This window comes from Oncorhynchus masou, chromosome 29 (genome assembly GCF_036934945.1).
Source record: "Oncorhynchus masou masou isolate Uvic2021 chromosome 29, UVic_Omas_1.1, whole genome shotgun sequence".
NCBI classification, from domain to species: Eukaryota; Metazoa; Chordata; class Actinopteri; order Salmoniformes; family Salmonidae; genus Oncorhynchus; species Oncorhynchus masou.
This window is the reverse complement of record NC_088240.1, coordinates 99,818,270-99,843,569: the sequence shown is the minus strand read 5'-3', so window position 1 is coordinate 99,843,569 and position 25,300 is coordinate 99,818,270. Positions and strand designations below refer to the sequence as shown.

The 25,300-nt window shown below is 45.7% G+C and overlaps 1 protein-coding gene across 1 annotated transcript in view; it reads left to right on the top strand.

Annotated features, from left to right (window-relative positions):
- The window catches only part of LOC135519877 (uncharacterized), a 134,555-nt gene that overhangs the window by 74,216 nt on the left and 35,039 nt on the right, over positions 1-25,300 (top strand). Inside the window, exons 30-39 of the mRNA XM_064945078.1 lie at positions 11,974-12,100; positions 12,217-12,391; positions 16,081-16,990; positions 17,159-17,307; positions 17,784-18,014; positions 18,553-18,678; positions 21,861-22,001; positions 22,084-22,147; positions 22,749-22,888; positions 23,069-23,161. Coding sequence (XP_064801150.1) covers positions 11,974-12,100; positions 12,217-12,391; positions 16,081-16,990; positions 17,159-17,307; positions 17,784-18,014; positions 18,553-18,678; positions 21,861-22,001; positions 22,084-22,147; positions 22,749-22,888; positions 23,069-23,161 — 2,156 coding nt within the window. The remainder of the gene's footprint in view (positions 1-11,973; positions 12,101-12,216; positions 12,392-16,080; positions 16,991-17,158; positions 17,308-17,783; positions 18,015-18,552; positions 18,679-21,860; positions 22,002-22,083; positions 22,148-22,748; positions 22,889-23,068; positions 23,162-25,300) is intronic.

The following is a 25,300-nucleotide window of genomic DNA, read 5'->3' as shown; positions in this document are numbered from 1 at the left end:
CCTGGTCAGGTGATGATAGTAATGTGCTGTATTAATGCCCTGGTCAGGTGATGTTCTCTGGTTAGATTGTATTAATGTCCTGGTCAGGTGATGATAGTAATGTGTTGTATTAATGTCCTGGTCAGGTGATGTTCTCTGGTTAGATTGTATTAATGTCCTGGTCAGGTGGTGTTCTCTGGTTAGATTGTATTAATGTCCTGGTCAGGTGATGATAGTAATGTGTTGTATTAATGTCCTGGTCAGGTGATGTTCTCTGGTTAGATTGTATTAATGTCCTGGTCAGGTGATGATAGTAATGTGCTGTATTAATGTCCTGGTCAGGTGATGTTCTCTGGTTAGATTGTATTAATGTCCTGGTCAGGTGGTGTTCTCTGGTTAGATTGTATTAATGTCCTGGTCAGGTGATGATAGTAATGTGTTGTATTAATGTCCTGGTTAGATTGTATTAATGTCCTGGTCAGGTGGTGTTCTCTGGTTAGATTGTATTAATGTCCTGGTCAGGTGGTGTTCTCTGGTTAGATTGTATTAATGTCCTGGTCAGGTGGTGTTCTCTGGTTAGATTGTATTAATGTCCTGGTCAGGTGATGTTCTCTGGTTAGATTGTATTAATGTCCTGGTCAGGTGATGTTCTCTGGTTAGATTGTATTAATGTCCTGGTCAGGTGGTGTTCTCTGGTTAGATTGTATTAATGTCCTGGTCAGGTGATGATAGTAATGTGTTGTATTAATGTCCTGGTCAGGTGATGTTCTCTGGTTAGATTGTATTAATGTCCTGGTCAGGTGATGATAGTAATGTGCTGTATTAATGCCCTGGTCAGGTGATGTTCTCTGGTTAGATTGTATTAATGTCCTGGTCAGGTGATGATAGTAATGTGTTGTATTAATGTCCTGGTCAGGTGATGTTCTCTGGTTAGATTGTATTAATGTCCTGGTCAGGTGTTGTTCTCTGGTTAGATTGTATTAATGTCCTGGTCAGGTGATGATAGTAATGTGTTGTATTAATGTCCTGGTCAGGTGATGTTCTCTGGTTAGATTGTATTAATGTCCTGGTCAGGTGATGATAGTAATGTGCTGTATTAATGTCCTGGTCAGGTGATGTTCTCTGGTTAGATTGTATTAATGTCCTGGTCAGGTGGTGTTCTCTGGTTAGATTGTATTAATGTCCTGGTCAGGTGATGATAGTAATGTGTTGTATTAATGTCCTGGTTAGATTGTATTAATGTCCTGGTCAGGAGGTGATCTCTGGTTAGATTGTATTAATGTCCTGGTCAGGAGGTGATCTCTGGTCAGATTGTATTAATGTCCTGGTCTGGTGATGTTCTCTGGTTAGATTGTATTAATGTCCTGGTCAGGTGATGATAGTAACGTGTTGTATTAATGTCCTGGTCAGGTGATGATAGTAATGTGTTGTATTACTGTCCTGGTCAGGTGTTCTCTGGTTAGATTGTATTAATGTCCTGGTCAGTTGATGTTCTCTGGTTAGATTGTATTAATGTCCTGGTCAGGTGATGATGGTAATGTGTTGTATTAATGTCCTGGTCAGGTGATGATGGTAATGTGTTGTATTAATGTCCTGGTCAGGTGGTGTTCTCTGGTTAGATTGTATTAATGTCCTGGTCAGGTGATGTTCTCTGGTTAGAGTGTATTAATGTCCTGGTCAGGTGATGATAGTAATGTGTTGTATTAATGTCCTGGTCAGGTGATGATAGTAACGTGTTGTATTAATGTCCTGGTCAGGTGATGATAGTAATGTGTTGTATTAATGTCCTGGTCAGGTGTTGTTCTCTGGTTAGATTGTATTAATGTCCTGGTCAGGTGTTGTTCTCTGGTTAGATTGTATTAATGTCCTGGTCAGGTGATGATAGTAATGTGTTGTATTAATGTCCTGGTCAGGTGATGTTCTCTGGTCAGATTGTATTAATGTCCTGGTCAGGTGATGTTCTCTGGTTAGATTGTATTAATGCCCTGGTCAGGTGGTGTTCTCTGGTTAGATTGTATTAATGTCCTGGTCAGGTGATGATAGTAATGTGTTGTATTAATGTCCTGGTCAGGTGATGTTCTCTGGTTAGATTGTATTAATGTCCTGGTCAGGTGGTGTTCTCTGGTTAGATTGTATTAATGTCCTGGTCAGGTGGTGTTCTCTGGTTAGATTGTATTAATGTCCTGGTCAGGTGTTGTTCTCTGGTTAGATTGTATTAATGTCCTGGTCAGGTGATGTTCTCTGGTTAGATTGTATTAATGTCCTGGTCAGGTGGTGTTCTCTGGTTAGATTGTATTAATGTCCTGGTCAGGTGGTGTTCTCTGGTTAGATTGTATTAATGTCCTGGTCAGGTGATGATAGTAATGTGCTGTATTAATGCCCTGGTCAGGTGATGTTCTCTGGTTAGATTGTATTAATGTCCTGGTCAGGTGATGATAGTAATGTGTTGTATTAATGTCCTGGTCAGGTGGTGTTCTCTGGTTAGATTGTATTAATGTCCTGGTCAGGTGATGTTCTCTGGTTAGATTGTATTAATGTCCTGGTCAGGTGATGTTCTCTGGTTAGATTGTATTAATGTCCTGGTCAGGTGATGTTCTCTGGTTAGATTGTATTAATGTCCTGGTCAGGTGATGATAGTAATGTGTTGTATTAATGTCCTGGTCAGGTGATGATAGTAACGTGTTGTATTAATGTCCTGGTCAGGTGATGATAGTAATGTGTTGTATTAATGTCCTGGTCAGGTGTTGTTCTCTGGTTAGATTGTATTAATGTCCTGGTCAGGTGTTGTTCTCTGGTTAGATTGTATTAATGTCCTGGTCAGGTGATGATAGTAATGTGTTGTATTAATGTCCTGGTCAGGTGATGTTCTCTGGTTAGATTGTATTAATGTCCTGGTCAGGTGATGTTCTCTGGTTAGATTGTATTAATGTCCTGGTCAGGTGGTGTTCTCTGGTTAGATTGTATTAATGTCCTGGTCAGGTGGTGTTCTCTGGTTAGATTGTATTAATGTCCTGGTCAGGTGATGATAGTAATGTGTTGTATTAATGTCCTGGTCAGGTGATGTTCTCTGGTTAGATTGTATTAATGTCCTGGTCAGGTGATGTTCTCTGGTTAGATTGTATTAATGTCCTGGTCAGGTGGTGTTCTCTGGTTAGATTGTATTAATGTCCTGGTCAGGTGGTGTTCTCTGGTTAGATTGTATTAATGTCCTGGTCAGGTGTTGTTCTCTGGTTAGATTGTATTAATGTCCTGGTCAGGTGATGTTCTCTGGTTAGATTGTATTAATGTCCTGGTCAGGTGGTGTTCTCTGGTTAGATTGTATTAATGTCCTGGTCAGGTGGTGTTCTCTGGTTAGATTGTATTAATGTCCTGGTCAGGTGATGATAGTACTGTGCTGTATTAATGCCCTGGTCAGGTGATGTTCTCTGGTTAGATTGTATTAATGTCCCGGTCAGGTGATGATAGTAATGTGTTGTATTAATGTCCTGGTCAGGTGATGTTCTCTGGTTAGATTGTATTAATGTCCTGGTCAGGTGATGTTCTCTGGTTAGATTGTATTAATGTCCTGGTCAAGTGATGATAGTAACGTGTTGTATTAATGTCCTGGTCAGGTGATGATAGTAATGTGTTGTATTAATGTCCTGGTCAGGTGATGATAGTAATGTGTTGTATGAATGTCCTGGTCAGGTGATGTTCTCTGGTTAGATTGTATTAATGTCCTGGTCAGGTGATGTTCTCTGGTTAGATTGTATTAATGTCCTGGTCAGGTGATGTTCTCTGGTTAGATTGTATTAATGTCCTGGTCAGGTGATGATGGTAATGTGTTGTATTAATGTCCTGGTCAGGTGATGATAGTAATGTGTTGTATTAATGTCCTGGTCAGGTGGTGTTCTCTGGTTAGATTGTATTAATGTCCTGGTCAGGTGATGTTCTCTGGTTAGAGTGTATTAATGTCCTGGTCAGGTGATGTTCTCTGGTTAGATTGTATTAATGTCCTGGTCAGGTGATGATAGTAACGTGTTGTATTAATGTCCTGGTCAGGTGATGATAGTAATGTGTTGTATTAATGTCCTGGTCAGGTGGTGTTCTCTGGTTAGATTGTATTAATGTCCTGGTCAGGTGTTGTTCTCTGGTTAGATTGTATTAATGTCCTGGTCACGTGTTGTTCTCTGGTTAGATTGTATTAATGTCCTGGTCAGGTGATGATAGTAATGTGTTGTATTAATGTCCTGGTCAGGTGATGTTCTCTGGTCAGATTGTATTAATGTCCTGGTCAGGTGATGTTCTCTGGTTAGATTGTATTAATGCCCTGGTCAGTTGATGTTCTCTGGTTAGATTGTATTAATGTCCTGGTCAGGTGATGATGGTAATGTGTTGTATTAATGTCCTGGTCAGGTGATGTTCTCTGGTTAGATTGTATTAATGTCCTGGTCAGGTGATGATGGTAATGTGTTGTATTTATGTCCTGGTCAGGTGATGATAGTAATGTGTTGTATTAATGTCCTGGTCAGATGATGTTCTCTGGTTAGATTGTATTAATGTCCTGGTCAGGTGATGATAGTAATGTGTTGTATTAATGTCCTGGTCAGGTGATGATAGTAATGTGTTGTATTAATGTCCTGGTCAGGTGGTGTTCTCTGGTTAGATTGTATTAATGTCCTGGTCAGGTGATGTTCTCTGGTTAGAGTGTATTAATGTCCTGGTCAGGTGGTGTTCTCTGGTTAGATTGTATTAATGTCCTGGTCAGGTGATGATAGTAATGTTTTGTATTAATGTCCTGGTTAGATTGTATTAATGTCCTGGTCAGGAGGTGATCTCTGGTTAGATTGTATTACTGTCCCGGTTAGGTCATGTCCTCTGGTTAGATTGTATTAATGTCCTGGTCAGGTGATGATAGTAATGTGTTGTATTAATGTCCTGGTTAGATTGTATTAATGTCCTGGTCAGGAGGTGATCTCTGGTTAGATTGTATTAATGTCCTGGTCAGGAGGTGATCTCTGGTTAGATTGTATTAATGTCCTGGTCAGGAGGTGATCTCTGGTCAGATTGTATTAATGTCCTGGTCAGGTGATGATAGTAACGTGTTGTATTAATGTCCTGGTCAGGTGATGATAGTAATGTGTTGTATTAATGTCCTGGTCAGGTGATGATAGTAATGTGTTGTATGAATGTCCTGGTCAGGTGATGTTCTCTGGTTAGATTGTATTAATGTCCTGGTCAGGTGATGTTCTCTGGTTAGATTGTATTAATGTCCTGGTCAGGTGATGATAGTAATGTGTTGTATTAATGTCCTAGTCAGGTGATGATAGTAATGTGCTGTATTAATGTCCTGGTCAGGTGATGATTGTAATGTGTTGTATTACTGTCCTGGTCAGGTGTTCTCTGGTTAGATTGTATTAATGTCCTGGTCAGTTGATGTTCTCTGGTTAGATTGTATTAATGTCCTGGTCAGGTGATGATGGTAATGTGTTGTATTAATGTCCTGGTCAGGTGATGATAGTAATGTGTTGTATTAATGTCCTGGTCAGGTGGTGTTCTCTGGTTAGATTGTATTAATGTCCTGGTCAGGTGATGTTCTCTGGTTAGAGTGTATTAATGTCCTGGTCAGGTGATGTTCTCTGGTTAGATTGTATTAATGTCCTGGTCAGGTGATGATAGTAATGTTTTGTATTAATGTCCTGGTTAGATTGTATTAATGTCCTGGTCAGGAGGTGATCTCTGGTTAGATTGTATTACTGTCCTGGTTAGGTGATGTCCTCTGGTTAGATTGTATTAATGTCCTGGTCAGGAGGTGATCTCTGGTCAGATTGTATTAATGTCCTGGTCAGGTGATGTTCTCTGGTTAGATTGTATTAATGTCCTGGTCAGGTGATGATAGTAACGTGTTGTATTAATGTCCTGGTCAGGTGATGATAGTAATGTGTTGTATTAATGTCCTGGTCAGGTGATGATAGTAATGTGTTGTATGAATGTCCTGGTCAGGTGATGTTCTCTGGTTAGATTGTATTAATGTCCTGGTCAGGTGATGTTCTCTGGTTAGATTGTATTAATGTCCTGGTCAGGTGATGATAGTAATGTGTTGTATTAATGTCCTAGTCAGGTGATGATAGTAATGTGCTGTATTAATGTCCTGGTCAGGTGATGATTGTAATGTGTTGTATTACTGTCCTGGTCAGGTGTTCTCTGGTTAGATTGTATTAATGTCCTGGTCAGTTGATGTTCTCTGGTTAGATTGTATTAATGTCCTGGTCAGGTGATGATGGTAATGTGTTGTATTAATGTCCTGGTCAGGTGATGATAGTAATGTGTTGTATTAATGTCCTGGTCAGGTGGTGTTCTCTGGTTAGATTGTATTAATGTCCTGGTCAGGTGATGTTCTCTGGTTAGAGTGTATTAATGTCCTGGTCAGGTGATGTTCTCTGGTTAGATTGTATTAATGTCCTGGTCAGGTGATGATAGTAATGTGTTGTATTAATGTCCTGGTCAGGTGATGATAGTAACGTGTTGTATTAATGTCCTGGTCAGGTGATGATAGTAACGTGTTGTATTAATGTCCTGGTCAGGTGTTGTTCTCTGGTTAGATTGTATTAATGTCCTGGTCAGGTGTTGTTCTCTGGTTAGATTGTATTAATGCCCTGGTCAGGTGATGTTCTCTGGTTAGATTGTATTAATGTCCTGGTCAGGTGATGTTCTCTGGTTAGATTGTATTAATGTCCTGGTCAGGTGATGTTCTCTGGTTAGATTGTATTAATGTCCTGGTCAGGTGATGATAGTAATGTGATGTCCTCTGGTTAGATTGTATTATTGTCCTGGTCAGGTGTTGTTCTCTGGTTAGATTGTATTATTGTCCTGGTCAGGTGATGTTCTCTGGTTAGATTGTATTAATGTCCTGGTTAGATTGTATTAATGTCCTGGTCAGGTGATGTCCTCTGGTTAGATTGTATTAATGTCCTGGTCAGGTGATGATAGTAATGTGCTGTATTAATGCCCTGGTCAGGTGATGTTCTCTGGTTAGATTGTATTAATGTCCTGGTCAGGTGATTTTCTCTGGTTAGATTGTATTAATGTCCTGGTCAGGTGATGATAGTAATGTGTTGTATTAATGTCCTGGTCAGGTGATGTTCTCTGGTCAGATTGTATTAATGTCCTGGTCAGGTGATGATAGTAATGTGTTGTATTAATGTCCTGGTCAGGTGATGATAGTAATGTGTTGTATTAATGTCCTGGTCAGGTGATGATAGTAATGTGTTGTATTAATGTCCTGGTCAGGTGATGATAGTAATGTGTTGTATGAATGTCCTGGTCAGGTGATGTTCTCTGGTTAGATTGTATTAATGTCCTGGTCAGGTGATGTCCTCTGGTTAGATTGTATTAATGTCCTGGTCAGGTGATGATAGTAATGTGTTGTATTAATGTCCTGGTCAGGTGATGATAGTAATGTGTTGTATTAATGTCCTGGTCAGGTGATGATAGTAATGTGTTGTATGAATGTCCTGGTCAGGTGATGTTCTCTGGTTAGATTGTATTAATGTCCTGGTCAGGTGATGTTCTCTGGTTAGATTGTATTAATGTCCTGGTCAGGTGATGTTCTCTGGTTAGATTGTATTAATGTCCTGGTCAGGTGATGATAGTAATGTGTTGTATTAATGTCCTAGTCAGGTGATGATAGTAATGTGCTGTATTAATGTCCTGGTCAGGTGATGATTGTAATGTGTTGTATTACTGTCCTGGTCAGGTGTTCTCTGGTTAGATTGTATTAATGTCCTGGTCAGTTGATGTTCTCTGGTTAGATTGTATTAATGTCCTGGTCAGGTGATGTTCTCTGGTTAGATTGTATTAATGTCCTGGTCAGGTGATGATAGTAATGTGTTGTATTAATGTCCTGGTCAGGTGTTGTTCTCTGGTTAGATTGTATTAATGTCCTGGTCAGGTGATGATAGTAATGTGTTGTATTAATGTCCTGGTCAGGTGATGATCTCTGGTCAGATTGTATTAATGCCCTGGTCAGGTGATGTTCTCTGGTTAGATTGTATTAATGTCCTGGTCAGGTGATGTTCTCTGGTTAGATTGTATTAATGTCCTGGTCAGGTGATGATAGTAATGTGATGTCCTCTGGTTAGATTGTATTATTGTCCTGGTCAGGTGATGTTCTCTGGTTAGATTGTATTAATGTCCTGGTTAGATTGTATTAATGTCCTGGTCAGGTGATGTCCTCTGGTTAGATTGTATTAATGTCCTGGTCAGGTGATGATAGTAATGTGCTGTATTAATGCCCTGGTCAGGTGATGTTCTCTGGTTAGATTGTATTAATGTCCTGGTCATGTGATGATAGTAATGCGTTGTATTAATGTCCTGGTCAGGTGATGTTCTCTGGTTAGATTGTATTAATGTCCTGGTCAGGTGATGTTCTCTGGTTAGATTGTATTAATGTCCTGGTCAGGTGATGATAGTAATGTGTTGTATTAATGTCCTGGTCAGGTGATGTTCTCTGGTCAGATTGTATTAATGTCCTGGTCAGGTGATGATAGTAATGTGTTGTATTAATGTCCTGGTCAGGTGATGATAGTAATGTGTTGTATTAATGTCCTGGTCAGGTGATGTTCTCTGGTTAGATTGTATTAATGTCCTGGTCAGGTGATGTTCTCTGGTTAGATTGTATTAATGTCCTGGTCAGGTGATGATAGGAATGTGTTGTATTAATGTCCTGGTCAGGTGATGTTCTCTGGTTAGATTGTATTAATGTCCTGGTCAGGTGATGATAGTAATGTGTTGTATTAATGTCCTGGTCAGGTGATGTTCTCTGGTTAGATTGTATTAATGTCCTGGTCAGGTGATGATAGTAATGTGTTTTATTAATGTCCTGGTCAGGTGATGTCCTCTGGTTAGATTGTATTAATGTCCTGGTCAGGTGATGATAGTAATGTGTTGTATTAATGTCCTGGTTAGATTGTATTAATGTCCTGGTCAGGAGGTGATCTCTGGTTAGATTGTATTACTGTCCTGGTTAGGTGATGTTCTCTGGTTAGATTGTATTAATGTCCTGGTCAGGTGATGATAGTAATGTGTTGTATTAATGTCCTGGTCAGGTGTTGATAGTAATGTGATGTCCTCTGGTTAGATTGTATTATTGTCCTGGTCAGGTGTTCTCTGGTTAGATTGTATTATTGTCCTGGTCAGGTGATGTTCTCTGGTTAGATTGTATTAATGTCCTGGTCAGGTGATGTTCTCTGGTTAGATTGTATTAATGTCCTGGTCAGGTGATGATAGTAATGTGTTGTATTAATGTCCTGGTCAGGTGGTGTTCTCTGGTTAGATTGTATTAATGTCCTGGTCAGGTGATGATAGTAATGTGTTGTATTAATGTCCTGGTCAGGTGATGTTCTCTGGTTAGATTGTATTAATGTCCTGGTCAGGTGATGTTCTCTGGTTAGATTGTATTAATGTCCTGGTCAGGTGATGTTCTCTGGTTAGATTGTATTAATGTCCTGGTCAGGTGATGTTCTCTGGTTAGATTGTATTAATGTCCTGGTCAGGTGATGTTCTCTGGTTAGATTGTATTAATGTCCTGGTCAGGTGATGTTCTCTGGTTAGATTGTATTAATGTCCTGGTCAGGTGATGTTCTCTGGTTAGATTGTATTAATGTCCTGGTCAGGTGATGTTCTCTGGTTAGATTGTATTAATGTCCTGGTCAGGTGGTGTTCTCTGGTTAGATTGTATTAATGTCCTGGTCAGGTGATGATAGTAATGTGTTGTATTAATGTCCTGGTCAGGTGGTGTTCTCTGGTTAGATTGTATTAATGTCCTGGTCAGGTGATGATAGTAATGTGTTGTATTAATGTCCTGGTCAGGTGGTGTTCTCTGGTTAGATTGTATTAATGTCCTGGTCAGGTGATGATAGTAATGTGTTGTATTAATGTCCTGGTCAGGTGATGATAGTAATGTGTTGTATTAATGTCCTGGTTAGATTGTATTAATGTCCTGGTCAGGAGGTGATCTCTGGTTAGATTGTATTACTGTCCTGGTTAGGTGATGTCCTCTGGTTAGATTGTATTAATGTCCTGGTCAGGTGATGATAGTAATGTGTTGTATTAATGTCCTGGTCAGGTGATGTTCTCTGGTTAGATTGTATTAATGTCCTGGTCAGGTGATGATAGTAATGTGTTGTATTAATGTCCTGGTCAGGTGATGATAGTAATGTGTTGTATTAATGTCCTGGTCAGGTGATGTTCTCTGGTTAGATTGTATTAATGTCCTGGTCAGGTGATGTTCTCTGGTTAGATTGTATTAATGTCCTGGTCAGGTGATGTTCTCTGGTTAGATTGTATTAATGTCCTGGTCAGGTGATGTTCTCTGGTTAGATTGTATTAATGTCCTGGTCAGGTGATGTTCTCTGGTTAGATTGTATTAATGTCCTGGTCAGGTGGTGTTCTCTGGTTAGATTGTATTAATGTCCTGGTCAGGTGATGATGGTAATGTGTTGTATTAATGTCCTGGTCAGGTGATGATAGTAATGTGTTGTATTAATGTCCTGGTCAGGTGGTGTTCTCTGGTTAGATTGTATTAATGTCCTGGTCAGGTGATGATAGTAATGTGTTGTATTAATGTCCTGGTCAGGTGATGTTCTCTGGTTAGATTGTATTAATGTCCTGGTCAGGTGATGATGGTAATGTGTTGTATTAATGTCCTGGTCAGGTGATGATAGTAATGTGTTGTATTAATGTCCTGGTTAGATTGTATTAATGTCCTGGTCAGGAGGTGATCTCTGGTTAGATTGTATTACTGTCCTGGTTAGGTGATGTCCTCTGGTTAGATTGTATTAATGTCCTGGTCAGGTGATGATAGTAATGTGTTGTATTAATGTCCTGGTTAGATTGTATTAATGTCCTGGTCAGGAGGTGATCTCTGGTTAGATTGTATTAATGTCCTGGTCAGGAGGTGATCTCTGGTTAGATTGTATTAATGTCCTGGTCAGGAGGTGATCTCTGGTCAGATTGTATTAATGTCCTGGTCAGGTGATGTTCTCTGGTTAGATTGTATTAATGTCCTGGTCAGGTGATGATAGTAACGTGTTGTATTAATGTCCTGGTCAGGTGATGTTCTCTGGTTAGATTGTATTAATGTCCTGGTCAGGTGATGTTCTCTGGTTAGATTGTATTAATGTCCTGGTCAGGTGATGTTCTCTGGTTAGATTGTATTAATGTCCTGGTCAGGTGATGATAGTAATGTGTTGTATTAATGTCCTAGTCAGGTGATGATAGTAATGTGCTGTATTAATGTCCTGGTCAGGTGATGATTGTAATGTGTTGTATTACTGTCCTGGTCAGGTGTTCTCTGGTTAGATTGTATTAATGTCCTGGTCAGTTGATGTTCTCTGGTTAGATTGTATTAATGTCCTGGTCAGGTGATGATGGTAATGTGTTGTATTAATGTCCTGGTCAGGTGATGATAGTAATGTGTTGTATTAATGTCCTGGTCAGGTGGTGTTCTCTGGTTAGATTGTATTAATGTCCTGGTCAGGTGATGTTCTCTGGTTAGAGTGTATTAATGTCCTGGTCAGGTGATGTTCTCTGGTTAGATTGTATTAATGTCCTGGTCAGGTGATGATAGTAATGTGTTGTATTAATGTCCTGGTCAGGTGATGATAGTAATGTGTTGTATTAATGTCCTGGTCAGGTGATGTCCTCTGGTTAGATTGTTTTAATGTCCTGGTTAGATTGTATTAATGTCCTGGTTAGGTGATGATAGTAATGTGTTGTATTAATGTCCTGGTCAGGTGATGATAGTAATGTGTTGTATTAATGTCCTGGTCAGGTGATGATAGTAACGTGTTGTATTAATGTCCTGGTCAGGTGATGATAGTAATGTGTTGTATTAATGTCCTGGTCAGGTGATGATAGTAATGTGTTGTATTAATGTCCTGGTCAGGTGATGATAGTAACGTGTTGTATTAATGTCCTGGTCAGGTGATGATAGTAATGTGTTGTTCTCTGTAGATGTGTCTCCAGGTACTCCTGTCCATCATGCCGGAGGACCAGAGCAGAGCCAGTGCACCTTCAGACCCTCCACCTCTCCTCTCACCCACTCCTCCCCCTCACAGACCTCCTTCCCCAGCCAAGAAGGGTACACGGCTGCTTCAAGTCAATCAATTATTAAATCAATCCGATGTGTCAGGTTGTTGCCCTCTACTGTGTAACTCTACTTCCTAAATCTTCTCTTTCTTTCTGGTGCCCCAACAGGACTGTGTCGCCCCCCTCCCCCAGTGTAGGGGACAGGAGACGTCCCGGTGATCTCACTCCTCCCCGGTCTGAGTGGAGCTGTTCCAGTCCCAGCCTCAGCAGACTGACATACATCTCTCTGAATGACAGCACGGCGCTCAACACAACCGGCGTTCCAACTCCTGACAGACACAAGGTATAGTCGGCAGGGACTGGACCTCGTACGGTCTTCTCTTTCAAATACTCCTTTCCATGTCTCAGTGAGAGTCCATCGGGCAGTTTACAAATGACCAAGAGATCAATCACACGTCGTCTGACCGAGGGGCGGAAGTGATCAGGAAGTGACCAGGTCGGCTCCTGAAGCTCACCTCAGTATGACTTTAATTCCTGTCTTCCTGCTTTACAGTTCACAGGCAAAACCGTGAGGTCAATGGAGTCCATAGTGTTCGGTACTTAGCGAAAGGAAAATGTGTTTTCTACTTCTGTCTCCGGTGATAGCTGACGTGACATGGCTAGCCATCCCGACTTGGTTAACCCATGCCGTGAGGCTTAAGCTAACTTGGCGAGCCAGCTGGAACGCTTCTTCTGTCAACGCGCAGATCCCTTTGGCTGGTACGCTTCATCTGCCAACGCGCAGATCCCTTTGGCTGGAACGCTCCATCTGTCAACGCGCAGATCCCCATGGCTAGCCAGCTGGAACGCTTCATCTGTCAACGCGCAGATCCCTTTGGCTGGAACGCTCCATCTGTCAACGCGCAGATCCCCATGGCTAGCCAGCTGGAATGCTCCATCTGCCAACGCGCAGATCCCCATGGCTAGCCAGCTGGAACGCTCCATCTGCCAACACGCAGATCCCCATGGCTAGCCAGCTGGAACGCTCCATCTGCCAACACGCAGATCCCTTTGGCTGGAACGCTCCATCTGCCAACACGCAGATCCCTTTGGCTAGAACGCTCCATCTGCCAACGCGCAGATCCCTTTGGCTGGAACGCTCCCATCTGTCAACGCGCAGATCCCCATGGCTAGCCAGCTGGAACGCTTCATCTGTCAACGCGCAGATCCCCATGGCTAGCCAGCTGGAACACTTCATCTGTCAACGCTAGCTAGCTTATGGCAATAACTGGGGATAGTAATGTGGGGCGGCAGGGTAGCCTAGTGGTTAGAGCGTTGGACTAGTAACCGGAAGGCTGCAAGTTCAAACCCCCGAGCTGACAAGGTACAAATCTGTCGTACTGCCCCTGAACAGGCAGTAAACCCACTGTTCCTAGGCCGTCACTGAAAATAAGAATTTGTTCTTAACTGACTTGCCTACGCAAGTCCACGTTGCAAAGCTAGCTAGCTGGAAAGCAAGCTAGCCACTCCAACCACAGACTGTTATCCCGGCAAAGGGAAAATCGAGAGGCACCTCTATGCTCCTAAAACCCTGCCTGGCGTGCAGCGGCTCATTTCCATGCGCAGTGAGAGTCTCAACCCCGAAGTGCCCTCCGTACCACAGCTCATCCCCCGACTCTCCTTCAAGTAGCCGGGCCAGGAGGACACATTTCCAGTCGCCACCAAGCACTGTCCCCAAACCACCGTGTGTTAACACTGCCCATATCAACAACAAGTATCTGTTGCATCCAAGTGTCACCTCCCAGAAGGCCCTCTGGCTCCACTAACAGACCAGTGTCTTGGAGGACTCAGTGACAATACAACATGTCACCTCCCAGAAGGCCCTCTGGCTCCACTAACAGACCAGTGTCTTGGAGGACTCAGTGAAAATACAACATGTCACCTCCCAGAAGGCCCTCTGGCTCCACTAACAGACCAGTGTCTTGGAGGACTCAGTGACAATACAACATGTCACCTCCCAGAAGGCCCTCTGGCTCCACTAACAGACCGGTGTCTTGGAGGACTCAGTGAATACAAAGGGAGACAACTTTCCCCCGCGGTTATCCAAGGTGAGCTTGTTACCTAACCCTGCCAAAGGGAGGTCCCTCCTGTCCACGACAAACCACTGGATTGATACTGCAGGCTGTTGTGTTATAATGGAAAGGGTTTACCCCAGAGGGCTTGATGGCTCATTCCACCAGAGGTGTGGGTACCTCATGGGCACTGTCAAAGGCATCTGTTTGCGATTCAGTATTTTGGGCTTTCCCTCATACGGTCCTCTGTCAGACGACCATGGCTTCGGAGTGCATGTCTATGATACGGAGGCTTCCTCTTTCCCACGGTGAGATATCGAAAACAACTTTTTGAAAGTGAACTGTTACTTGCGTAAGCTCGGTTCGCTGATGATGAGCGAGAGATTCTCACTGCGTTTCCCGGCTTGCAAGATGGAAAGGACTCTAGAGGCTTGAGAATGATCAGAGGACAGGTCTCTGACAGATGTTGTGTGTTTATTTTGTTTTACAAATTAATAAACGGTGAAAAGCTGACATGTCTTGAGTCTAAGTGTTCGACCATTTTGTTATGGCAAGTCTAGGTAAGTTCAGTCTTATTAATGTCCTTTCGTCACATAATAATTTCCATGGACTCACTCTGTGGGCAATAATGGTGTTTAACATTATTTTTGAATGACTACCTCATCTCTGTACCCCACACATACAATTATCTAAGGTCCCTCAGTCAAGCAGCGCATTTCAAACACAGATTCAACCACAAAGACAAGGGAGGTTTTCCAATGCCTCGTAAGGAAGGGTACCTGTTGGTAGATGGCTCAAAATAAAAGAAATCTGACATTGAATAACCCTTTGAACATGGTGAAGTTAATAATTACACTTTGGGTGTATTGATACACCACCCAGTCACTAAAATGATACAGGCGTCCTTTTTAACTCAGTTGCCGGAGAGGAAGGAAACCACTCAGTGATTTCAATGGTGACTTCAAAACAGTTAGTTTAATTGCTGTGATAGGAGAAAACTGAGGATGAATCAACATTGTAGTTACTCCACAATACTAACCTAATTCACATAGTGAAAAGGTCTGTATAGAAAACAAATGTTCCAAAACATGCATCCTGTTTGCAACAAGGCACTAAAGTAAAACTGCAAAACAAATGTGGCGAAGCAATTAACTTTCTGTCCTGAATACAAAGTGTTATGTTTGGTTCAAATCCAATACAACACAACACTGAGTACCACTCTTCATAATTTTTAAGCATTGTGGTGACTGCGTCATGTTATGGGTATGCTTGTCATCGTTAAGGAGTTTTTTTTAGGATAGAAAGAAACAGAATGGAGCTTATCACAGGCAAAATCCTAGAGGAAACCCTGGTTGTCTGCTTTCCACCAGACGCTGGGATTCACCGTTCAGCAGGACAATAACCAAAAACACAAGGCCAAATCTTGCTTACCAATAAGACCAGTGAATGTTTCTGAGTGGCCAAGTTTACACTTTTGACTTAATTCTGCTTAAAAATCTATGGCGAGACCTGAAAATAGTTGTCTAGCAATGATCAGCAACCCATATGACAGAACATGAAGAAGAATGGGCCAATATTGCACAATCCAGGTGTGGAACGCTCTTAGATTTACCCAGAAAGACTCACAGCAGTAATCACTGTCCACATGTATTGACTCAGGGGGTTGAAGACTTGTCTAGGCAACATATATGAGTGATTTATTTTTACAGAAATGTTTTACAAATGTTCACGTTTTTCTTCCACTTTGACATTTTACAAAGTATTTTGTGGAAAAAGTCAAAGGGATGTGAATATTTTCTGACGGCGCTGAATCTCTCATTATCAGAGAACCGAGGTGAAGTAACCTTGAGTTTTGGGTGCTTGTCTTGATCGTTGTTGAATGACGGTCATCTGCCTGGAAATCCTCAGCTATGTCATGTCGTGGAGTTACTACAAGAAGGAATAACCAACTGACTGCGTGATCTCTCTCTCCCTTCCCCAGAGTCATGGCACCATGTCTCTGAGCACCACTATCATCAGGGCCAGTCCCACCCCGCCAGTAGAAGGGGCTGATACCCAGAGTCCTACAGGTCAAGAGCTACCTCCTCACCGCTCTACAGACGTCCTCTGCCCTCCTAGACAGTCCAATAACCCAGAGTCTCCTCACCACTCGAACGGTCCTCGTAGTGGCTCGGTAGACCTGCGGAGTGGTTCCGGTCTGGGCTTCACACGCAGCCAGAGTGAGTGTAACTATCACTGTGGGAACAATAGAGACTACAACCAGCAGAAACGCCACTCTGAACCCAACTCACACCTTCTCACCACGTTGGATTCTGGCTACTCCAGCAACCTGAACATCCAGCAGCCCAGCGGTATGGGTGGCCAGGGGAACCAGCAGTGGTCTGGAGTCTCAGCCCAGGGGAGTGAGGTCTATCCTGGGGCCAGGACGGGCTTCGGCCTGCCTTCCTCCGAGGACCTGTGCTACATGCCCATCTCCAGCTTCAAGCCCCAGGGCTCCATGGTGGACTTGCCTCCAGGGGTCCCTAGCCTCCTGACGGGGCGCTCCCTCTTCAGTTCCCAGCTGGCACAGCAGAACCTGGGCTCGGATGGAGCTCTACACCCTGGTCTCCCTCTGCCTGCTCCCTACCACCACATGGCAGTAGCAGGGAACGGCCTGTATGGTCACGCTATGTCCTCACGGTTAGGACCCAACGTTGACCCCTCAGTCAGACACCTCCACAGCTCTGGGGGTCTGGGTGTCTCTGGGCCAGGTGGACCAGGAGGTCCCGGGGGTCTGTACCACTGCTCTAACCCCCACCTCAAACCCTTGGACCCAGGACTGATGGAGGGGAACCCTTACAACCAACACTGTGTAGCCTCATGGTCTGACGGCAGCCTTCCTGAACCCACAGGTAAGTCTTCAATCAGTTCTGGAATGTTCTCTTGAATCACTCGAGATAAGAGGGTGTGTTGCAGTAGGAAGAGTTCAAAACGGTTCATCTCACTCTTGAGTGATTTTTAAATACATGTCATTTTGTAAGCTTTAAGATAACCCTGGACCCCTCTCTCCAATCCTCCAGCCCAGGTCGTGATCCCTGAGGAGCTGCGGTTCCCCCATGCCTGCTGTGTGGGCATCTCCTCTCAGACCTCACTGGGCATCTTCAACCCCTCCGAGCGCTGGCAGCAGGTCTCCATCACCGTCACCAGTCTGGCCATCAACGGAGAGAAGGTGTCATTTTGTTTCTAATACATTTGTAAAGAGGACATTTGTAAAGAGAATTGTATGGTCTGAAATAGTGTCAACAAATGTGTATATGTAAAAAAAAAAAAAAAAATGCTGGAGAATATTTTAAGCAAATTGAGAGCCAATAAATTGTCCCAGAAATGTAACCACTCCGAAGAACTAGGAACTGCTGTCGAACCATAATGACCATTTCCTGTCCCACCCAGGTTGATTCATTCCCGTCCCAGTGGCTGATAGTGAAGAACTAGGAACTGCTGGCGAACCATAATGACCATTTCCTGTCCCACCCAGGTTGATTCATTCCCGTACCAGTGGCTGATAGTGAAGAACTAGGAACTGCTGGCGAACCATAATGACCATTTCCTGTCCCACCCAGGTTGATTCATTCCCGTCCCAGTGGCTGATAGTGAAGAACTAGGAACTGCTGTCGAACCGTAATGACCATTTCCTGTCCCACCCAGGTTGATTCATTCCCGTACCAGTGGCTGATAGTGAAGAACAAGACCATCATTGGCCCTAAGAGCACGGAGGAGCAGAAGGTGTTGTTCATCCCACCTCAGGCCGGGGTGTACCAAGCTGTCCTCAGCGTCTCCTCCTGGCCTGCCTCCGCTGAGGCCCAGGCTGTCGCCCGCGCCGAGGTGTTCGCCAAGAGGGTGGTCCTCGTCGCCATGGCAGAGAACCCTGCTCTGGAGGTAAGGGGGGTGTGGCTGATCAGTTGTTGGCTTGAATCCCAAGATCGACTTATGTCGATCGTTAGTGAGCTTTGAGTCCATGTCAGGACAGGAAGGACACCTACTACGTGGGCATACTTCCTGTTTGGTTTGTTTGTTCTTATATTTCAGTATTTTGAAATAACAGTTGTGTAAAACCTCAAGGTTTCTGTTCCAGTTGGTTGATATCAGTTATTTTGTTTCTCCACTGTAACACACTGTGTTCTGGGTGGTTTCTCCACTGTGTTCTGGGTGGTTTCTCCACTGTGTTCTGGGTGGTTTCTCCACTGTGTTCTGGGTGGTTTCTCCACTGTGTTCTGGGTGGTTTCTCCACTGTGTTCTGGGTGGTTTCTCCACTGTGTTCTGGGTGGTTTCTCCACTGTGTTCTGGGTGGTTTCTCCACTGTGTTCTGGGTGGTTTCTCCACTGTAACACACTGTGTTCTGGGTGGTTTCTCCACTGTGTCCCGGGTGGTTTCTCCACTGTAACACACTGTGTCCTGGGTGGTTTCTCCTCTCCAGGTGGATGCGGGGAAGTGTGGCAGTCTGGACTTCGGAGACCTGGCGGGTGGCAGTGCCAAAGCTCTCCCTCTGAAGCTGCTGAACAGGACTCACGCCACCGTACCTATTAGACTGGTTATCAGTGCTGTAAGACAATATACTACATTACCGTGCAATACAGTACAATACATTACCATGCAATACAGTGCAGTACATCACCATGCAATACAGTACAATACATCACCGTGCAGTACATTACCGTGCCTATTAGACTGGTTATCAGTGCTGTAAGACAATGCACTACATTACCATGCAATACAGTACAATACAGTACCATGCAATACAGTACAATACATTACCATGCAATACAGTACAATACATTACCGTACCTATTAGACTGGTTATCAGTGCTGTAAGACAATGCAATACAGTACAATACAGTACCATGCAATACAGTACAATACATTACCGTACCTATTAGACTGGTTATCAGTGCTGTAAGACAATGCAATACAGTACAATACAGTACCATGCAATACAGTACAATACATTACCGTACCTATTAGACTGGTTATCAGTGCTGTAAGACAATGCAATACAGTACCATGCAATACAGTACAATACATTACCGTACCTATTAGACTGGTTATCAGTGCTGTAAGACAATGCACTACATTACCATGCAATACAATACAATGCACTACATTACTGTACATCACCATGCAATACAGTACAATACATTACCGTGCAGTGCATTACCGTGCAGTGCATTACTGTGCAGTGCATTACCGTGCAGTGCATTACCGTGCAGTACATTACCGTGCAGTGCATTACCGTGCAGTGCATTACCGTGCAGTGCATTACCGTGCAGTACATTACCGTGCAGTGCATTACCGTACAGTACCGTGCAGTACAGTACCGTACAATACATTACCGTGCAGTACATTACCGTGCAGTGCATTACCGTGCAGTGCATTACCGTGCAGTACATTACCGTGCAGTACATTACCGTGCAGTACATTACCGTGCAGTACATTACCGTGCAGTACATTACCGTACAATACAGTACCGTGCAGTGCATTACCGTGCAGTACATTACCGTGCAGTACAGTACCGTGCAGTAAAGTACCGTGCAGTACAGTACCGTACAATACATTACCGTGCAGTGCATTACCGTGCAGTGCATTACCGTACAGTACCGTGCAGTACAGTACCGTGCAGTGCATTACCGTGCAGTGCATTACCGTGCAGTGCATTACCGTGCAGTGCATTACCGTGCAGTGCATTACCGTGCAGTGCATTACCGTGCAGTGCATTACCGTGCAGTGCATTACCGTGCAGTGCATTACCGTGCAGTACCGTGCAGTGCATTACCGTGCAGTACCGTGCAGTGCATTGCCGTGCAGTGCATTGCCGTGCAGTGCAGTACCGTGCAGCGCATTGCCGTGGAGCGCATTACCGTGCAGTGCCGTGCAGTGCAGTGCATTACCGTGCAGTGCATTGCCGTGCAGTGCATTGCGGTGCATTGCCGTGCGGTGCATTGCCGTGCGGTGCATTGCCGTGCGGTGCATTGCCGTGCGGTGCATTGCCGTGCGGTGCATTGCCGTGCGGTGCATTGCCGTGCGCGGTGCATTGCCGTGCGGTGCATTGCCGTGCGGTGCATTGCCGTGCGGTGCATTGCCGTGCGGTGCATTGCCGTGCGGTGCATTGCCGTGCGGTGCATTGCCGTGCGGTGCATTGCCGTGCGGTGCATTGCCGTGCGGTGCATTGCCGTGCGGTGCATTGCCGTGCGGTGCATTGCCGTGCGGTGCATTGCCGTGCGGTGCATTACCGTGCACTAATATGCAGTGCAGCATCGGGACAATAACTGTTGTGTGAGTCAGTACTCTTCTGTCTGAGTTGTGCAGAACTTTGTCCTGCTGCCCTCAATTTCAACAGCCATGGCCCTCGATTGTCCCCTTGTGTGGCCATCCGTAATGCTCCCTAAAAAATGTACATTCCTTGCAGCCGAAGTGTCCGTTGTGCCCTTTGGATTAGTATAATTATAATTCCCTTCTCCCCGCTGCCAGTCGCCGTGCTCCGAAGCACCTCACTCACATGGCTCTGTCAGTCATCTCAATTCTTATTAGTCAACGTTCGTCATGTGATCAGGTCCTGCACTGCGCCCGTCCCGCCACAGGAGTCGCTAGTGCGTGATGGGACAAAGACATCCCTGCCGGCCAAACCCCTCCCCTAACCCGGACGACGCTGTGCCGCCCCAGCCGGCTGCGGCAGAGCCTGGACTCTAACCCAGCATCTCTAGTGGCACAGCTGGCTCTGCCATGCAGTGCCTTAGACCACTTGGCCACTCAGGAGGTCCTGATCAGGTCCTTCTGACAGTCATCTCAGCATCGCCATAGGCTGCACGTGAAGACGGACTCGTCGAAGTAGGCTACACGTGAAGACGGACTCGTCGAAGTAGGCTGCACGTGAAGACGGACTCGTCGAAGTAGGCTACACGTGAAGACGGACTCGTCGAAGTAGGCTGCACGTGAAGACGGACTCGTCGAAGTAGGCTGCACGTGAAGACTGACTCGTCGAAGTAGGCTGCACGTGAAGACGGACTCGTCGAAGTAGGCTGCACGTGAAGACGGACTCGTCGAAGTAGGCTGCACGTGAAGACGGACTCGTCGAAGTAGGCTGCACGTGAAGACGGACTCGTCGAAGTAGGCTGCACGTGAAGACGGACTCGTCGAAGTAGGCTGCACGTGAAGACGGACTCGTCGAAGTAGGCTGCACGTGAAGACGGACTCGTCGAAGTAGGCTGCACGTGAAGACGGACTCGTCGAAGTAGGCTGCACGTGAAGACGGACTCGTCGAAGTAGGCTGCACGTGAAGACGGACTCGTCGAAGTAGGCTGCACGTGAAGACGGACTCGTCGAAGTAGGCTGCACGTGAAGACGGACTCGTCGAAGTAGGCTGCACGTGAAGACGGACTCGTCGAAGTAGGCTGCACGTGAAGACTGACTCGTCGAAGTAGGCTGCACGTGAAGACGGACTCGTCGAAGTAGGCTGCACGTGAAGACGGACTCGTCGAAGTAGGCTGCACGTGAAGACGGACTCGTCGAAGTAGGCTCGGTATGCCAGGCTCGGTGTGCCAGGCTGTCGCCTGAGGCTCGGTATGCCAGGCTGTCGGGCACCACTTAAATGCCAAATGGCCTTGCTCCTAAAATCCGGAAATTCCAGGCCTAATGTCTTTCTGTTACTCAAAAACACTTAGATATTTTTAAATATTTGGCTGTACAAGCCCTCGTTGATAGATATCGTCTTTTGTGATGTCGTATTTCTAGAACGCCACGGCCTGGCGCTGCTTCACCTTCTCCAAGAGTCCCGTTGCCATGACAGCGGAGGGCTTGCTGCAGGCGGGGACTCTGACATCACTGGCCGCTCCGTCCGTCATGAACCACGTGATGCACGCCAGCTACGGAGAGGTGAGTAACCCTGGAGTGACCTTGTCTCACTGACTTGTGACTTCAATAGCTGAGTAGTTTGAGGGATGTTGTTGTATTTCAGAATCCAGAGAGCTTCATGGTTTGGGTCCACTTCCACGCTCCACAGAAGTACCAGTCCTGTTCAGGTATGACCCCTGTCCTGGCTCCATGAATATTAATACACGAAGATGCCAGTCAGCCACCAATCACAGCTGATGTTTGTCATGTGATGTCTAATGTCATACAGGTGGTCTAGGTTCAGCTGATGAGAACAGTGATGTCATTGTATCATACAGGTGGTCTAGGTCCAGCTGATGAGTTCAGTGATGTCATACAGGTGGTCTAGGTCCAGCTGATGAGTACAGTGATGTCATACAGGTGGTCTAGGTCCAGCTGATGAGTACAGTGATGTCATACAGGTGGTCTAGGTCCAGCTGATGAGTTCAGTGATGTCATACAGGTGGTCTAGGTCCAGCTGATGAGTTCAGTGATGTCATACAGGTGGTCTAGGTCCAGCTGATGAGTACAGTGATGTCATACAGGTGGTCTAGGTCCAGCTGATGAGTTCAGTGATGTCATACAGGTGATCTAGGTCCAGCTGATGAGTTCAGTGATGTCATACAGGTGGTCTAGGTCCAGCTGATGAGTACAGTGATGTCATACAGGTGGTCTAGGTCCAGCTGATGAGTACAGTGATGTCATACAGGTGGTCTAGGTCCAGCTGATGAGTACAGTGATGTCATACAGGTGATTTAGGTCCAGCGGATGAGTACAGTGCGCGGGTGGACATCGAGGTGGACTGTCCAGGCCCCAGTCATGTGATCAGGAGCGTCCCTCTCAGAGCCAGGTCTGGAACAGCCAGAGTACACGCCCCTAAAGACCTGCAGGTAGGAACTGACCCGCAGCACTGCTGACATGAGACTAGTCTTTATATTCAGGGCTTAACTGGGAAACCAGTGTGTTGTATTGCCTTCATAACACATTCGTATTAGAGTTAGGGTTGACCTTTTGTGTGATGTTGACATTTCTGTAATTCTTTCCTCATATCATTTTTTTGGGGGGGGCAGAATGTTAACCTCTCGGCAGCGTTGGGTCAGTCCAGCACGCAGACTCTGCCTCTGAAGAACGCAGGCAACATTGATGTTCAGCTGAAACTCAAGGTATTCTGTCCCTTTTACTTCCCTGTTTGATCTGTGGTTTGGATAAGCCTGGGGGGTGTGGTTTGGATAAGCCTGGGGGGTGTGGTTTGGATAAGCCTGGGGGGTGTGGTTTGGATAAGCCTGGGGGTGTGGTTTGGATAAGCCTGGGGGTGTGTGGTTTGGATAAGCCTGGGGGTGTGTGGTTTGGATAAGCCTGGGGGGGTGTGGTTTGGATAAGCCTGGGGTGTGTGGTTTGGATAAGCCTGGGGGTGTGGTTTGGATAAGCCTTGGGGGGTGTGGTTTGGATAAGCCTTGGGGGGGGTGTGGTTTGGATAAGCCTGCCTGGGGGATGTGGTGTGGTTTGGATAAGCCTGCCTGGGGGATGTGTTGTGGTTTGGATAAGCCTGCCTGGGGGTGTGGTTTGGATAAGCCTGCCTGGGGGTGTGGTTTGGATAAGCCTGCCTGGGGGATGTGGTGTGGTTTGGATAAGCCTGCCTGGGGGTGTGTGTTGTGGTTTGGATAAGCCTGGGGGTGTGGTTTGGATAAGCCTGGGGGTGTGGTTTGGATAAGCCTGGGGGTGTGGTTTGGATAAGCCTTGGGGGTGTGTGGTTTGGATAAGCCTGCCTGGGGGATGTGGTGTGGTTTGGATAAGCCTGCCTGGGGGGTGTGGTGTGGTTTGGATAAGCCTGCCTGGGGGGGTGTGTGTTGTGGTTTGGATAAGCCTGCCTGGGGGGTGTGTTGTGGTTTGGATAAGCCTGCCGGGGGGTGTGTTGTGGTTTGGATAAGCCTGCCGGGGGGGGGTGTGTTGTGGTTTGGATAAGCCTGCCTGGGAGGTGGGGGGTGGTTTGTATAAGCCTGCCTGGGGGGTGTGTTGTGGTTTGTATAAGCCTGCCTGGGGGGGGTGTGTTGTGGTTTGTATAAGCCTGCCTGGGGGGGGTGTGTTGTGGTTTGGATAAGCCTGGAGGGTGTGTTGGTTGATATGACCTCCTGTGGGGTGCTTGTCTACAGAACAGCGGTGGTGCTGACTGTTGGTATGACCTCCTGTGTGGTGCTGACTGTTGGTATGACCTCCTGTGTGGTGCTGACTGTTGCTATGACCTCCTGTGTGGTGCTGACTGTTGCTATGACCTCCTGTGTGGTGCTGACTGTTGCTATGACCTCCTGTGTGGTGCTGACTGTTGGTATGACCTCCTGTGTGGTGCTGACTGTTGGTATGACCTCCTTTGGGGTGCTGACTGTTGGTATGACCTCCTGGATGTTGCTGACTGTTGGTATGACCTGTGTGGTGCTGACTGTTGGTATGACCTGGGTGGTGCTGACTGTTGGTATGACCTCCTGGGTGGTGCTGACTGTTGCTATGACCTCCTGTGTGGTGCTGACTGTTGGTATGACCTCCTGGATGTTGCTGACTGTTGGTATGACCTGGGTGGTGCTGACTGTTGGTATGACCTCCTGGGTGGTGCTGACTGTTGCTATGACCTCCTGTGGGGTGCTGACTGTTGGTATGACCTCCTGTGTGGTGCTGACTATTGATATGACCTCCTGTGTGGTGCTGACTGTTGGTATGACCTGGGTGGTGCTGACTGTTGCTATGACCTCCTGTGTGGTGCTGACTGTTGGTATGACCTCCTGGATGTTGCTGACTGTTGGTATGACCTGGGTGGTGCTGACTGTTGGTATGACCTCCTGGGTGGTGCTGACTGTTGCTATGACCTCCTGTGTGGTGCTGACTGTTGGTATGACCTCCTGGATGTTGCTGACTGTTGGTATGACCTGGGTGGTGCTGACTGTTGGTATGACCTCCTGGGTGGTGCTGACTATTGATATGACCTCCTGTGGGGTGCTGACTGTTGATATGACCTCCTGTGGGGTGCTGACTGTTGGTATGACCTCCTGTGTGGTGCTGACTGTTGGTATGACCTCCTGTGTGGTGCTGACTGTTATGACCTCCTGTGTGGTGCTGACTGTTGGTATGACCTGTGTGGTGCTGACTGTTGGTATGACCTCCTGTGGGGTGCTGACTGTTGGTATGACCTGGGTGGTGCTGACTGTTGGTATGACCTCCTGAGTGGTGCTGACTGTTGGTATGACCTCCTGTGTGGTGCTGACTGTTGATATGACCTCCTGGATGTTGCTGACTGTTGGTATGACCTGGGTGGT